This window comes from Hyposmocoma kahamanoa, unplaced genomic scaffold (assembly GCF_003589595.1).
Source record: "Hyposmocoma kahamanoa isolate Upper Pololo Valley unplaced genomic scaffold, ASM358959v1 97, whole genome shotgun sequence".
Lineage (NCBI taxonomy): Eukaryota > Metazoa > Arthropoda > Insecta > Lepidoptera > Cosmopterigidae > Hyposmocoma > Hyposmocoma kahamanoa.
In genome coordinates this window covers 2,967,992-2,985,260 of record NW_020655294.1, presented here as the reverse complement: position 1 = coordinate 2,985,260, position 17,269 = coordinate 2,967,992, and the positions used below count along the sequence as shown (strand labels likewise).

General features: G+C 36.6%; 2 protein-coding genes across 2 annotated transcripts; both read right to left on the bottom strand.

Annotated features, from left to right (window-relative positions):
- Positions 1 to 1,190: 1,190 nt before the first annotated feature.
- LOC113238589 lies at positions 1,191 to 3,611 on the bottom strand. Its single transcript, XM_026475418.1, has 4 exons — positions 3,520 to 3,611; positions 2,954 to 3,081; positions 2,483 to 2,752; positions 1,191 to 1,737 (listed from the first exon to the last, which is right to left on the bottom strand). Coding segments are annotated over exons 1-4 (489 nt in total). The 5' UTR covers positions 3,522 to 3,611; the 3' UTR covers positions 1,191 to 1,648.
- An 8,937-nt stretch (positions 3,612 to 12,548) lies between these two features.
- Positions 12,549 to 14,303, bottom strand: LOC113238587 (syntaxin-like). Its single transcript, XM_026475414.1, has one exon. The coding sequence runs from the start codon at positions 14,080 to 14,082 to the stop codon at positions 13,204 to 13,206; it is 879 nt and encodes a 292-aa protein (XP_026331199.1). The 5' UTR covers positions 14,083 to 14,303; the 3' UTR covers positions 12,549 to 13,203.
- Positions 14,304 to 17,269: the final 2,966 nt, after the last annotated feature.

Here is a 17,269-nt window from a genome sequence, read left to right as displayed (position 1 = left end):
AACGCGAAGGAACCTAGTGCAGCGATGGAATCCTCACTGCACTAGCCGCCTCCACCCTGCCTGCCTGCAATATGCCTCTTCACGCCTCGTTTGAAGGACCCCATATCATAAGAGGGGGGGAAGACATGTGCCGGAAGGGAGTTCCATTTGTGATTGCAGTTTTTGCTAAAAATACACTTCTTAATGATGCTAATCTCTAATGTTTTATACAGTCGAAACTCACAATTTGTTAGTATTTTAGCAGCATGCTGCATTGCTTAAGGTTTTGGAGAGTATCGGTGCCCTAATTCCCTACCTTTACTTTTCTCGCTTCCTTCCCTTCTGGAGTGTTATCAACGACTGGGTAATGCCACTGGTATTACAAGCGCACATGATGATGGCTAAGGTAGGAGTTCGAGTCCCACTGTTTATTGTATACACAACTGCTTATTCACGGAGTAAATTATTTCTATTTTCCAAGTCGGACAAACTGTTAATTGGATTGGGAATATAAAGAGATGAGAAAATATAGTATTTTATATAGATATATTAATTTCGTACATTTATAAAATTAGAATAAAACAAAGAAAATTCCTGTACTATTTATTTGTTCAAATCCCAGATATATTATTCCCAGATATATGAACCCTTAATCACATTTCGATTGACAATAAACAATAGAAAAAAATCAAACCTTGCCTTATATTGAAGTTAGTTAAAGTTCAGTCTCCTTATTACAAATTACTTAGTTGAGGACATTGACCTAGTTGAGGAACTATAATTTCTACTCATTATTATTAATGTTATGACTACTGCTATTAACATTCAGTCTTCTCTGATTAATTATTTTACTTGAGATCAACTTTATATATCAAAAATAACACTTTCACAAGTATTTATAAATATTACGCACAGGAAGCGGACGACGCACAGAGTATTTCACCTCAAAAGTTGCTCAAAATGATTTTGTGATTTTTATCGATTTGACATGTAATGAAAAACAGTTTAAAGTCATTATATTGTATTTAAAACACATATTTTTCGTTGTATTGAAAATTAATTGCAAAAAATATAATATTCATAAGTATCTTATAAGTCATAAGACCCATCGTCATCTGCATTATACCTAAGTTGATGTTGCACCTGATGCCTCCGGCAGCAGAAGTTCCTATGTGTTACTGGAGAAAAATCTACTTTTTTTTTCTTTGGCATTTTTTAAAGAAAAATCACGTGGCTTTTTGTTTTGCGTTTATTTTATAAAGTATTAAGTAATAAAGTAATTTAACTTAGAATTGGTGGTCACAATCCCTGTATGTTCTCAACCTAAGTGCCTACTATAGTGCTGGCAAATTTACTTGAAGAGTTCATACTTGTTATGAGTTAACTAAAAGAGATTTACCTACTTTCATCGAGCTATTTATTATATTACTACCTACCTATCTATTATATTACGAAATGCGTTGTATTATAGTATAAGAATTCACTCAATTATCTAGGTACATCATAAAATAATTTAAGCTATTACAATTGATTTTGTGAAGAAACTAATGTAAAAGAAGAGCCCAACACAGATATATGGGGGTTTACTCAACCGGTGCAAGAACTACCTATTAAAGCCTTCTTTATAATTGGTCACTTTTAAGTAACCGGACGAAGTATTTCCATTGTATCAGTCGTAGAGCTCGTGCGGGGACCGCATGGGACTGAAGGGAGACGGCGCGCGAGAGGGAAGGGCGGGCGGCGCCAACGCACTCGACACTGAAATTTAAAAAAGGAAAGTATTTCATTAAAAATGTTTTTATATTTTTTTTATTTATATGTAAGGCCAAGAACCCAAATAAATATCGACTTATGCAGGCAAAAATCTTTCAGTTACACGATAACTTCATCTGGCATAGGCGTATACGTAACTACTAATAAGGTACTTCAAATTGTTGGTGGATAAAAATGCAAAGGAAAAATGATGCAAAAATTGTGTGAAATTATTCTCGGTTTATTAGCTTTAGAGGAATATAGAAGGGATACGTTTAAGAATTGTGCTGAACATTCTTATACCACTAGATCTGTTAACCATGAAGAATATTATTATATTATACTTAGAACTATAAATTACGTTGGTCAAAAAACTAGAAATAATTTATCTAAATTAACATTCAAAAAGAAAGCGAAAAACGCTTTGCACTTTCTATGAGAGTATTTTATGACGTAGGTACGATAGGTAAAGTAGGCATATACTTAGGTTTATTGCTTATAATAAGAGTGAGTCCCCGCCAATAAACTGCTCTGCAGATTTGCGGGGTTTTTATAGCCAAGTACATTTTATGTAATAAACGATTTATTTATTTACTTCCATTTTCCTTATGAGTTGTACCTAATGAGTAACAAACAACCACACAATTATACTAAACTAAATAGCTTATCCAGTCCTAGCACACAAGTAAAACATCGCTACATCGTATGTCTGAGTTAAAATCGAACTCGCAATTTTTTAAACAGATCTTACCGTTCAGTGTCGCAGTGTTCTGGGCGCGACCCACTGGTCTTGCCGCAGGTCGATCTGGGGCGACTCGGGGCACGGAGAACGCGTCGCTTATCTCGAGATCAACGGTAGCAACATCATCGTTTTGGATCATTGGCACCTGTGGGTAGCCAGTTTGGCGTTGCGAGTAACCGGTTTGCTGCTGTGAATAACCGGTTTGCTGTTGTTGGTAGCCGCTGGGTTGTTGGGTGTACACCGAGTGCTGATGTTTCGGATCAGGAGACAATGTTATCACTGGAAACCATTAAAAATATCTAATTTTTCTAAATGTTACAATAAATAAATAAGGAACAGAAAGTTTTTTTTCTCTTAACTGTTCACAACTGGGCATGTTGGATTGGGTTGGTCCACTTAACTGTTACTGATAATGTAACTCTCACGGTTGAATATAAACCATCGACTTGATAATAAATGAGAAATAGAAGGATGAGTTACCGTGTCCTTGCGAGGAGCTGCGGTGCCTCCTTTTGCAGTACCACCAAATGCCGGCTGCGAGGCCGAGGACGAGCAGCAGCGCGCCGAAGCCGATCCCTGCGAGCGCGCCTGCATTGTCCCACTGCGACCTGTCGTAAAAGCGCACGGCACTAAGCGTCCCTCGCAAGCTTTATTTATTTACACACTTTCTGGTCCAAACGCACCTTGAGATATGCAAATGAGTAAGAAAATAGACTATAGTGTGAAATGGCGTGGGATTGTATGATGAGTATTTTTGAAGTAAGATACTCTGCATATTGGCAAACAGAATCTGTTGTTTGTAAACTATTCATATAAAGTCTAACAGTTAAAATACTAATTATGTAACTCGTATATGTACAAAGGCTTATTATAACGCACATAACATAATCACCCTATAGTTGGACAACAACGTGATGAGTATTTCCAAATGTTTTGTAGGTGATTTTCTACTTTGCGGGATAAGGGCCGGGGAATACAAAGTCTACTACCCATACGCATGTATTTGATAATATTTTGACACAAAAATGTAAATTAAAAGTACTTACATTCCAAATTTCGTAGAGAATATTGCCTAAGCGACGACGACGGGGGCTGACGCCGACGCTGGCGGCGGCACTGTCTCTCGCCATTGACCAATTTAAATTGTCTAAATATAAGTGTTATAACACTGCGTTCACGCGGATTCCCGCCTAACGTAAACATTCCTTTTCTTCCTTCGATTCATTTGTTGAAATGTAAATAAAATTGTTTTATTTGTAGGTATAAGATGTCGTTAAATAGGACAAAGTTTTAGACAAGTTAGTAACCAATATCTAAGTGCAGCACTCGTTCATTTGTTACCGCCCTTGTCGGCACACAAAAAAGTAAATGTAGGTACCAACGTTAATGAAATATTAATTCTTAATACGTACCTACTACATTATTAAGAAATATGTTGGATGAGGAGGACCCGGGTTTTCCTGGACTGAGTGTACTTGCCTCAGAGAGAATTCTATTGCTCTGGCACTCATTTGTACGTACAAAAAAAGTTCTAGTTAAAGAAAGGTACCCTGTTTGGTGTGGTTGCCTGGCATTTTATTGTTACACGAAAACTTCTTTGATGCTGCACAAACCAAAAGCGATTTCTTTAGTTTTTCTAGATTTTTGTTCTATCAGCGATAATTTGAAGTTTTGTTATGTTGTTGTACGTGTACATGTTAGTACTAGCCATGTTGTAACATTTCCTTGAAATAACGTATTACTAAGTATAGGTATATTATAAGGTATATAAGTAATATTGTCCTTTTGTCTTTTCGGCCTTTCTCATATTACTTGGTATCATGACAATTGCTTTCCTGAACACTGGCTATTGTTTTGAGATTTACGTACAAAACTTGGAATAGGTAACATTTCCAGCCTACGAAAAGGGGCCTATGGCTAAACTCATAGTTTAGACGGTCTTATTTCAGATCTTCAGTGTAAAAGGTTTGTTTAAATATTTGTAGAATACCATCATAAAGTATTATTTAATATTCAAGTGTGGTAACCTGAAATATTATTTAATATTTCACGATGATATATTCGAGTCTATAAATAATAAAAATTCTCACCAAAATTGAGTACACAAAACTTGCCTGAAAATTACAAAGAGAGACCTCCGTGCCCGTGATAGTACAGGATACCTCGCCGTACTTGTATACGTAAATAATGTTAGAAATGCAACTATTTCTCGTTTTTGTCACCAATAACAACCTATATTACGACACCGTAAGAACACAGTGGCTAAATGTATGTGTATGTATTTAAAATTATGTACACGTATTACAAGGGTTCGTCACACTATTACGTCTATGATGAGGATGAGTTTCCTTACCAACTGAATGACGTAGGCGACCTTTGTTATTTAATGTTACTAATTGCAGGAATTGTGTTGTTACGCTAAGACGAGGTAGTAATATTTTTAATATTAAATAGGTACCATTAAGGTAATACGTACTACTTGTTATCTCAACGATAGATACCCATTTTGTTTTATGTTACCGCTGGTGAAGCGTTCCCTTCGCACTTTAACATTGAGTTTACTTCGACGTAAAACTTTAGTGACTTCTCATGAATACTGCTTTTAGACCGCTTTTAGACCTTTCGCAAGTGCTCGTGACAAGCTGCTGCGACCAATAATACAATAAAAAAAATAGTCGTAAATACTCAATACTCAATATATTTATTGCATTCATATGGTAAACATGTCTTAAATTTAAAATAATGCTACACATATGAGCCCTTTATTAGGGTCAACAATAACAGCAGAGGTAGGCCGAGGTTTCAATTATTAATTAAAATTGTTATTTATCAAATAATAATATTAAAAAAATGTCATATAATAATAAAGAAATACGTCATATTATGAGTAGAATTATGTCACTTGAAAGTTTGAATTTAATTAGATTATAATTATAGATATATAATTATATACTATAAAGTCATGCTACTGTACTGCTACTATAGTAGCATATTTTTATAGTGTATTTTTTTTATTTTTTTTATTGTGACTCGGCAAAATGACTGCACCGCGCCTGATGGAAAGTGCGAATACAGTCCAGAGATGAGAGTAACGGATGGAAAACACAAATATCTTCACTCCGTCACTATCATTTTGCCGGTCTGGCCAAATGCTTCTTCACACTACATTTGAAGGACCCGATGTTATAGAGGGGAGGGAATACATGCGCCGGGAGTTGGTTCCACAATTTGATGGTTCGGCATAAAAACGAATTGCCAAACTTTTTAGTGCGGGACGGTATTGAACTGACCGTCCAACTGTGGCAACGCAGTCCGGCACGGGTGGTCCGCTGATGGAAAGGAGAGGAAGGGATAAGGTTGAATAACTCTTCAGAGCACTCACCGTGGTACAGGCGATAGAATACGCTAAGAGACGCTATATCTCTGCGAAGCTGTAACGACTCCGCATGCTCAGTTACATGAGGATCGTTGACAACACATTTATTTATTATTCAAATTTATTATAATATTATTATTTTTATTTGTCATCAAAGTATTCATTTCAATTGTAATAGCATTTATTAATAAGATGTAATTTAAATTTATTTAGAAACAGTAAATATTTTTCCTCGCTTTTGATAATGGGCGGGAGCTCATTGAATAACCTCACCGACACATCGAGTGGGGACTTGAGCTATATATGTGTAGCCGAGATCGTGGCAGAAGCAATCTATTGCGTGGTCTAAAAGTGTGTCGTTGAGGCAGGTCGTCAGTGTTAGTGTAAAAGTCAGGGTGTTGTTTAATAAATTTACAAATTTCTAAAATATATATAGAACACAAAGTCAAAATTTTAAATTGTTTAAAGTGCTGTCTGCAGCTATCTGTACTACTCAAATTGCCAAGAATACCGATGCATCTTGCATCTAAATATATCATCAATGAGTTTTTTTCAAAATCTACTCATAGTAGGTACATTAGTCATCACATAGTTTTGTAGTCTCTTAAGTAAGTCCCGATTTGGACACAACATATAAGACTTCTAGTATTGATTCTGCTCTGTGTCAGCATTGGGTATGGTAACGTACTAATTTATGGGAGCGCCAATATTTTGTGACTCAAATCTTGAACAGTGCCAATCTATGACAGTTATGATACCGAAAGTCAGTTATGTTGTGAATTGAAGCAAATACTGCGGCTTACGATTTTTTTTAAATACCTACTATAAGTACTATATGTTGAGTGTGTACGTTATTATTATTACTTACTGCATTTGGGATAAAATATGTATATACATAGATATATACGCAGGTAAGTCTTTGTCAATATGGAGGGTAGACCGGAGGGAAAAGTAACACTTTTTAGGCACACTTCGATTATAGAACTGCTTTAACGTATACATACCCTTAAAATATTTCCCGTGTAAGGTAAGGTAAATATATTTGGCAACAAACGTTTGTTAGTGATTAATCAATAATAATAACAAAGCATAAGCTTTGAAAATGTAGATTTTAAAGGTTTTGTGAGACGGGGGATTTGTTACTAATGCCCCCCAAGGTATAGAAATAACACCATTTGAAAATAATAAAACGCAGCGAAAATATAAAAAAGTACGAATGTTTTTATTATTAAAATGAACCTCATTTTAGTCATGTTTTAATGAGATACGACAGTATTAATAATACTGACAATTAAAAACATGTAATTAAACCTCTTTTTTCCATCCTCAAAGAATTAAACAAACAAAAACAGTTGTCTTAATTTTAATAGCAATGCTTTTTACTGCCAGGAATTTGAAATTAATCCAGAAAAACTTATAGGTATTAAAAAGTCAATGTTATAATATACTTATTCTAAACACAATTAACCTAAATGCGAAATTTTGTATTCAAAAATTAGTTTTTAGTTTGAATGAGATGTTGTTTGTGACAACTGCTCCCTCTGTTACTATTAACCCCAGAGCATAATATTAAAGTATCTGTTAGTATATCATAGATTACAATATAAAATGTTTGCAGACTATGTTCTAAGGAAGGGCTTGTCCGTAAACCTGTGCTCTTTATTCTTAGCACTTCTCCTCTGCCTGCGGCGCAAATGAAGTCGTTAATCGAAGGTATCTACGCGTATTAATGATACTTGAGCATTTTCACAATCTCCAAGTTAATTTGCATTTTAAATAATATGCTGTAATATGCTTTTATTTTATTTTTTTTATAAAACAATAAAAAATATAATTTAAAAAATGCTCACAGGGTCAATTCTAACAGTGGGTCAATTGTAACGGCACAATTGCCTCCGGCATATGTGTTACAACTGCATCTTCAAAACTACTGTAAAATACATACACAGATTAATATTAACACAATTTTTGATATTTTAGAAACCTAGTTACCATCTTACACATATAAATTCTTTGTTAAAAGTTGAATAATTTGTGTTTCAAAATCAATATGCTCTTACCTTGAACACATGGAAATACAAAATGACCTATAACAGTCGATCGAAAGTGTTTCAGGAGTAAGTACAAGCACACACGCGTGAAACGACTAACCTTTTTCGAAATATAGACAATGTTTCATTGCCCCCTGTTACTTTTGCCTCCGGCCTACCCTAGGCATAGAATAATAACGCATGTAGGTATATGGGTTATCGATAAATTTTCAAAGCCCTTAAAATTTTTATGAATTAAGACAAAAATAATTATTTAAATTAAAAATTCAACACAATTAAAAGTATAAATATGGTGATGTCAATGTATAAAGAAATCGACACTTTTTTAACTAATAAAGACTTACGAATTTATGATGTACACAATGCATTCAGTGGCCACCGGCGCGCGGCAGTGGAAACATTTTTTCTGCTACAAGCTGCAGCATTTTACTCAAGATGCTCAAGATTTCAAGCTGAAGCTATTACCAAACTACGATGACGATTTTTAATTACCAGAATTATTAAATTATTTTTTATTAATCTTTTTATAAACTATATTCACGTTGGGAAACTGTAGATTAAAGGTTTGTTAATGACAAAATACAATACATACGAACCATAATATTTTTGATAATTTTATAACGTGTTTACACACATTGATAACAACAAATGAACAGTTTTGCATCACATTCAATACATACCGTTTTATCTATAACTTACAAGAGCAACAATTTACAAAAGCATTTAAAAATATTTTTACCGCAACTATGAGTTGTGTTTTCATTTGAGACATCTTCAAACTCACAATTATTACCAGAAGAAAACAAAATTTCTGCTAAACTACTATTTCCGTCACCGCCACAATTTCTGTCTTGTAGTTCCAAGAGACGGAAAGGGATGTTTTTGTATGTCTAAATCCACGGAACCATACACTGCGTTTCAGTTTCTTCAAAATCTGTACGAAAACTGTTGGGTATCGAGTGACAAATTAGTATTTTTCTTTGCTATTCTTTATAAGTAAGTATATTGCAAGCTCAATGCCAATTGTTCAAAATCCCCAAAAAAATCACGGTTAAAATCCTCAAATTTGGGGAAGGCAAAGTTCAATATGAACCTCTCCACAAATTCCCCACACATCGAGTTTTCATTATTTATATTACAAATACATCGCTTAAAAATATAATAAAGAATTCACAAATTCAAAATGTACCTGTCTATTACGTTTGCTGTGAATGTAAACATAAATGTAAAATGTAAAGCAAATTATAAAATTAGATGACCTTAAATCGTTTATTTATTTTAACGAGATTTCACATTAATCAATTTTTGAAAAAAAAAAAAAAATTTTTTCTTTGCCGTACAAAATTAAGTAACTTAATGTTGTTGCCCATTTGGTGGCACTATGTTAGAAATAATCAATGAGTAAATTAAGTTTCGGCCTATATTTAATATTTAATTTAAAGTTGACGAGTGGTAAGTTGCGGTGTGGAAGTACCAACTGCTCGGCTTTATTTATCAATAGCTGATTTAGTTTTTCTTCATATCGGGGATTGGCCAAAGTGGGAGCAAGGATCGCGAACTTAACACGCACCGACTGGTCATTTTACAATTCAGAACCAAGTGCTCCGATAATAATTCTATTTAAGCTGCTTGTTAATAATGCGAGAGATGTGCGATATTGAAAATCGCGTCGATATAGTTCAACAAGTGTTTCTAACAGTAACGATCAAATTAACGATGCATCAGCAATCGATAGATTAAACAAAATAATAAAATGTTACATTCTGAACATAGCGCCAATCTCCACAAAATCCCCAATGTAGTTGAAATTTCCCGCAATTTGGGGAATTCCCCACAAATTGGCAACGCTGATTGCGAGAACTTTTCGCCTAAACCCCCCACTTCACTTTAGCTGTTTCTATGTTCTTATGTCCATATCAGGTGAATGAACATAAATAAATACCAAAGGCAATTGTTGCAAATTACCCAAAAATGGGAAAACGCGCTATTATCGAACTGGTCCGATAATATCGTGCTCAGGTCTAATAAAACCGTGCCCCAATAAATTTATGTGATATAAATACAAAAACAAATATTTAAGTTGGCATATACTCGTGTGTGTTAATAAAGAGTCTAGATTCTTATCTTTTACAGCAAGATAATCGAATATTAAAATGTTAATAACAAATAAAGTTAAACAAATAGATAGGTGAATAATATTTGCCTTCTTTGTTATTTAGTTTCTTAAAAAAAAAGATTTCTTAAAGAACTGGCAGACTTAGTAGCTTTTTGAATGAAAGTGAAGACGTTTACATCTTCAATCTTAAAAATACTTCACTGCTGTCTATACATTCTTTCGATATATTTAAGTTTTATTTTTTCCTTTGTAATTTTTGCTTATCTTTATTATTTCTAAATTTTTATATGTTTTTTTATTATACCAAGTGACGCCTAACTACCAAGCGACACGCCTATCCATAACAGTTGCAGTGCCTCCCAGAGCTTTAAATCGCAAAGATCGTAGGGACTCTGCCACTGCGCCAGTCACTCTGAGACATAAGTTGACAATTCCCATGTGCCTGTAATTTCACCAGCACCGTTCATAGCTTTCAAAACTGGAACACAGCAATGCTGACATTATTGCTTGGCGGCAGAAATAGGTAAGGTGGCAGAAATGTACAAATTTCTCCTTCTCACGTAAATAACGCTGCTTCGAAATTTTTCTCTTAGCAGGTTTTCTGTAACTTCGTTTCTTTTTTTCTACTCCTTCTTCCAATCAACATGTTTGCCAAATAAAATTGTCGTACTTTACAATTCACTGTTAACTCTAAGTAGCGTGTATTTATTGAGATATACAAAGGCGCGAAATATCCGTGCGGTAATACCCAATTCTACCCTAAATTAATAACAATAGACTCGAGATATTAAATGGCGAATCATCATGTCTGCAGAAACGGTAAATAATATCTATTTGGGAATTCCAACTAAATAAAGAAATAATTGGTATCCTAATCAATGCTAATCATCGCGTACAGAGCGTCAAGCATTTGTCGGGCTTCCAATAAATTTAACACCAGCATTAGTAACCTACATGAATAATATTTATTTGCGCATTTTCACAGAGCGGTTGGAACTTTATTAAGACTTAAGTATTTAAATTAGAGTTTAAGTCATATGTTGTGCTCTTTTAAGCATACTTACTTGTCGATGTGCTATGGTTAAGATCATAAAATTTAATCTTGTGCGCCTTTTTAAGACTTTTTTATGTTTGCTTTTGACGTTGTTTTGGCATCATTGTAAGCTGCACTTACATTCTCAAAGATTCAAGATTCGAAGAATTAAGAGCTTCGATTAACAAGAGTAGGTAATTTGTTAGTCGGGAAGGTCCTTGTTTTACTCAAATTCAAGCAATACGCTGAAATGTAAAGTAATATAAAAATCTGTATTTCAAAACATTGAGAGTAACATTTTTGTCGAGGAATTCCCTTCGATATTATCAAGGACTCGCAGCGTGGTTTGCGCGGGATTCACGCCACAACAGGTTATTAATGTAATTAATGTAAACAGCTATTGTTGAGAACGGTCGCCGGGAAAGGCCCGTGCGCGCGAGTCTTGGCGGCGAAGTGCTGTGATCGCTCTTAGTCATGGGGATCTAACAGGAAATGTTACGTCATAATTACATTTAACACAAGTTTCATACTGCCTGATATTACCGTCTCGAGAGGCTCAACACGGAAAACGTGGTTTTAAATTGATCTGTTTTCGTATGTACTAATTATGAAATACTTTTGATGCTAGTTACGTGTGAAACACTACACAAAGTGAAGAGGGTTATAGAACGTATTAAGCTGTCAACGTTTATTTTACCCATATACACATACATATAGTTTTGCTCTTGAATGCTATAAGAATAAAAAATACAATAAATTCCTTCCACTAGGTTTACATAAAACGTTAATGATCGCTGTGGTGCTGACTGTACTTACATTCACTGTAGATACTACACAGAAGGTGTAAGGCTCAATTCACACTGGCACAGAGTCGAAGCGTTGCGACGCGTCTTGTTTTTCGCCCATAGTGTATTATACTTCACTATTTTCCCATTATTAAGTGTTCTGCAAATATGGGAACGGGCGGATACACTCGAGCGCAGTGAGGCGACAGACGCCGACCGCCGGGCGCAAATGTCGTCGCGCGACGCCAAGCGTCGTAGTTGAAAAACAGGACGCGACGCTTCGACTCTGCGCCAGTGTGAGTTGAGCCTAAGACTGTGATCTACTTAAATACGTTAAATCAAAGCATTTTACGTGGGAAGGTACACCTTCATATTTAATTACGTCACTTATTAGATTATTCACAGATCGTAGTTTTATAAATATAAATTAAATCTTACTTAATTTTAATTTAAAGCTTACTTTTCCTAAGTTTAAAATAACGATAAATACCAAAATAAGTGCATTACTTTGTGTCTGTTTATGCGTGTTTCTTCTTTTACACTTTATCGTTTTGGTTTAAACAACTCGTGTTATATCAGAAAGCTAAACTAAAAGTTTACGAAATATATAATAATACCATCACTGTGATCGGGTCACGCCAGCCCATATTTTAACCGACTTCAAAAAAAGAAGGACGCTATCAATTCGACTGTATTTTATCTTTTTTTGTTTGTATGTATATTACTCGATAACTTCGGATAATTTGTGAATCGATTTTGATAATTCTTTTTTGTTGGAAAGAGACAGTAAGTACCTACCTCAGAGATTGGTCCCATTTAAATTTGAAGAAAATATTCCACCTTTAAGCGGCAAACTAGGGGATGAATCCGGTTTGCGCACTTTCCGGTAACCGAATAAAACGTCGATTTTTTTAGTACCCACTCTGTACTGAGGTTATTTGGTAACGTAGATCTAAAACACATACCGCTAATTGATCGCAGTAGCGGAATGAGTGCAGCTAAATAAGTGCCCTGCTCGCAGTTCACGGCCATCCCAAACATGGACCAACACGCTGACTTAAACAAAAATAATACATATAGTCAATACATACCATTATAACAATGTAGTACTGCGGCGATCGGCGAAGAATCTTTGCGGATTTGTGGTTAAACAATTTTATAATTGCAGTGTGTCATGCGTGTTACGCTTGAAGTTATTTTTAATCGCAACCAAAACTTACGGAAATAATAAAATAAAAACATTACTACCTTTTCTCAACGAATTTTTCTACTTTACTTTAACCTTAAACGTGTCTTTGTAGTGTACTTAGACATAGAAGAAACTCCTGTCCAGCTGTGGGATATATAAGGGATGAAACAGTCTTGAATTTTAAAATGAAAGAATAACAACAATCACAGCCACAACAACTGCCAATCCAACAAGCAAACACAAAGTCCTCTTTCTAGCCCTGATCCGTGTCCTTTCAGCTTGCCTGACTTCTTCTTTGGCTCGTCCAACGTAATTTTGAGTCGCGCTAACGTTGAACTCGATGTGGTCTACTATGTCTTGTTGCTTCTCGACTATGATCGACAGGTTCAGGAACAGTTCTTGCATTTCGCGAATTGACTGTTCCAATTTCACTAGGTCGCGATGTCTTGCTTCAACATCGTTCATCGTCAGCTGCGCCCGCTCGTTTAGAGCGTCCACAAACACATTCTCCAAAGGTTGCTCCAAAAGTTCATCCAGTTCGTGATCCGTCACATCTCGTCCAATGACGTGAAGTTCTCTGCGAATCCTCTCACGACATCTGTCCCTATATTCGAGCTGCATACTATTGTACTCTTTCATTATCGTACAAAATTTGTGCTTTATTGTCGAATGGTTAATTCGCATCATTCTCAAGCTTGCTGGTTCTGATTTCTTTGTTGAAGGTACTTCGTCGAGTGAATTGTACGTTTTTTCTTTCTGTTCTATGTTTTTTTCCATCTCGTGCAATCGCTCTCGCAGGTTAAACGCTGCGATCTGCATGTCAGTCATGAGGTTTTCGAGCTCATTCTGACAACTTTTATCTGTTTGTATAGTCAACAAGATTTCTCTATGTATCTTCTTAATCGCTTTAATAATGGTCTCCATTGCTGCTATCCAATTACAGTCTTCCTCCATTCCGCTGATCTGAAAACCTTTACAGTCACTTTTGCGATTTTTTCCACTATTCGGTTCGTTGTAATCACGAGCCATTTGAAATTCACTGGTGCGGTCTTTGGTCATCGTCACAGCTGATATCACACAAAACAAACCCCCACGCCACACACAACACTGTCCGTCAACAAGTTCACAACGTTAGAACAATAGTGATTCAAATTGCGATCTTTAAAATGAGACAAATCTGAATAAAAGACTATGTTTGTTGACTTTTTTGCGGTTTTCAAGCGGGACTAAGTAGCGCGTGCTGCAACGCCAGTGAGTTGTACGTGACTGGAGCTGCGATGAGCCGACGCCGACTGGCAAACGGTGAGCACTGCAACCTCCGTCAGAGCAACAAAACAGTACCGGGCGTAGGTAGGCGTCACCGTTCGTTACTAACTTCACGCTAAAGTCAACGATCGAAAAAGTAATTATCTGTAGAGTGAGATTACTTGAAAAATATTGAATCACTGTTGTCGGACGACATGACTGTAAACATGTTGTAGATATATACATGGATGATAAAGATAAATAGTACCTACTACGTCATAGCATGTCGGGTGTGATTATTACCCGTATACCCATGTTACGTATATATATGGGTGGTAGTGACAGCGACCCGAAGACGATAACAGTGGATTCAGACCATAATTCATATTTGAAAATCAAAGGTAATTTCTCCCGGAAAAGCAAAACGAATATTTTTCATTTTTTTTTTTGTTTTTCGCTACGCAATGTATTGCTAACAGCGCGATGCGCAAGAAACGCAACTGTGTGTTCGCCGCCATACCTATAACGCGCACATCTACGCCATAATAAGAGTAAGTTGTGATATAAACACTTGACTTGTATGAATAACGATTTTAGTAAGTAGGTACATAATGAGATTCTTAAATTTTACCTTAGACAGTTTCTCTCTCGGGCCGTATAAGATACGGCTCAAAATGGTTGCCGCCCTGTTGCACGCAGATTCGTGCACGTCGTAGTGTTTCTGCGTGTAGACGGAGCATCATGTCGGGATCTTCAACTATGTGCCGGTTTAGTTGAGTGAAAGCTTCCCTAACACGTTGCTCCATCTGAGCAGCAGTGTTACACTCGGTGACGTACACTCGTTCTTTAATGTAGCCCCACAGGAAAAAATCCAATGGGGTCAGGTCGGGCGAGCGAGCTGGCCACGGATGAGGCGCAAACCTTCCCATCCAGCGATTCGGGAAAACATTTTGTAAATGTTCTCTAACACGAAGTACGGCATGTGGAGGGGCGCCATCATGTTGAAACCATGGGATAGGTAGTCTGGCCAGGGGAACATCCTCCATATCGTCCCATTCTGCGAGTAATTCGGTGTTTAGACCGTCCACAAGCATCTGGAATTCTGATTGTAAAAATTCCAAGTAACGCTGCCCATCCATGCGCGTCGGTAAAAACACTGGCCCAAGTATTTTATTATTATACACTCCAGCCCACACGTTCAATGACCAGCGCGTCTGGTGCCCCGTCTGCTGGAATGCGTTCGGGTTGGTCTGCGACCAAATGTGAGCATTTCGCCGGTTCCACATGCCATTCCTCGTGAACGTGGATTCGTCAGTCCAAATCACCCGTGAGATGAAGTGGGTATTTTGCCGCTGCATGTTCACCAGCCATCTGCAGTACGCTACTCGGCGAAGTGCGTCCCCAGGTACCAGAGCTTGCACTTTATGAATACGGTATGGGCGTTGCCGGCTTTTGTGTAACGCTTTGAGCACACTCCAATGCGATACATGTGGGCCATGGTGTCGTCGTAATTGCTTTGCAGCAGTACGGGTTCCCAGGCGCGGATTACGCCGGACTAAATCCAAAATTGCCTGTTCTGAACGAGAACGAAGTGGTCTGCCAGCTCCTTCCTGATGCGGCACAATTGGAGCATTCTCGAGCACCCTTTGATAAGCCAACGTAATGGTGCGGCTATCCCGTGGATGACGAACGCCAGGATATCGTTCCACGTAAAGTCTGAGGGCCAGTGATGCGTTCCCTCGAGCTTCACCGAGACACATCAGCATTTTCCCGTATTCGCTGGCCGTAAACGGTACACTACGGCGACGATCCATAATAAACAAAAAAACACCTGAACAGAAAAGCACAATCACACTCCACGACGAAAATTCGCGAACGATCGGTTATCGCTATTTCACACGTCCAAACTCACGAACATATGCGGCCGAACTGATAGGGATAGGACACTCCAGCGCAGTTTTAGTGATGAACATTACGATTCGATTTTTATGAAGATCGATTCAACGTCTAGTTCGTATTTATAATTTAAACAAATGCCTCAGTCAGTAAATAGATAATAATGATATTTGTTTTTTATCGAGCAAAATCGATTACAGGCAAATGCCGACACTATTTAGTTATCCGCATTGTTTATACTAAACAAACAATTAAACATAATGCAGGTACAGTCAACAGCACATCAGACTACACATTTTTGTTCGAATATCGCCCTCAGTGCAACGGAATAAGATATGTCAGTGTGTAGTCTGATGTGCTGTTGACTGTACTTTAAAAATAAATTCTCAATGCATAAAATCATAACTTTATTATCTTACGGCGTGTCATTTTGCAACACTGGCGTAAATGTTATTACATTTACGCCAGTGTTGCAAAATGACATGCAATGCCATGGAACCGTTCCTCAGACGCTGGTAGCTTTAGCTAGCTACCACACGAAATTTCCGGGCGACAGACGCTGGTAGCTAAAGCTACCAAGGCATTTCGCACCCGATTGGTGAACTGTTTTACTTATAACTTTAGTGTGGCTACACGTATTCACACCAATTTTTACTAATATTTCACAGTTTAATACTTGATATACTGTTATAATTAGCACATTTCTACAAATCGTAGATAAAAGAGTAAAAAAAAAAACAAAATTACATTTTGTGCCGCGGTTGCGAGGATGGTTGTCGTTTGATGATATTTCTGTTTAAACGAATGTCATGACTATTTCTTTCCGTAAGTATTATAAAAATGATCGCGGTGAGTTGCTTTTTCTAGTGGTGCTAAAACATTAACATCTGATATCTTATTGGAATCACAAACTTATTGGAAAAAATGACGTCATAGCGGAGGTCGTTTTACCTTATCGTAGTTTTTCGGAAAAAAAAATAGCTTATTAAAAAACGACCTTTTAGAGTAAAATATCACTCAAACACTAATGTTTATTTAAAAGTTGTATTAAACCCATTTTTAGATCATTACATTGAGAAATGTGACTGGATTCGTAAATTTTTTT

What these genes read in the sequence shown, in the direction of transcription:
- LOC113238589 (XM_026475418.1), bottom strand. An exon ending in CAGCTCCTCGCAAGGACACG is followed by an intron (nt 2,753 to 2,953) that starts GTAACTCATCCT and finishes AATGGTTTCCAG; the next exon opens with TGATAACATTGTCTCCTGAT. An exon ending in GAACACTGCGACACTGAACG is followed by an intron (nt 1,738 to 2,482) that starts GTAAGATCTGTT and finishes TTTAAATTTCAG; the next exon opens with TGTCGAGTGCGTTGGCGCCG.
- LOC113238587 (XM_026475414.1), bottom strand. Translation starts at nt 14,082, where the DNA reads ATGACCAAAGACCGCACCAGTGAATTTCAAATGGCTCGTGATTACAAC.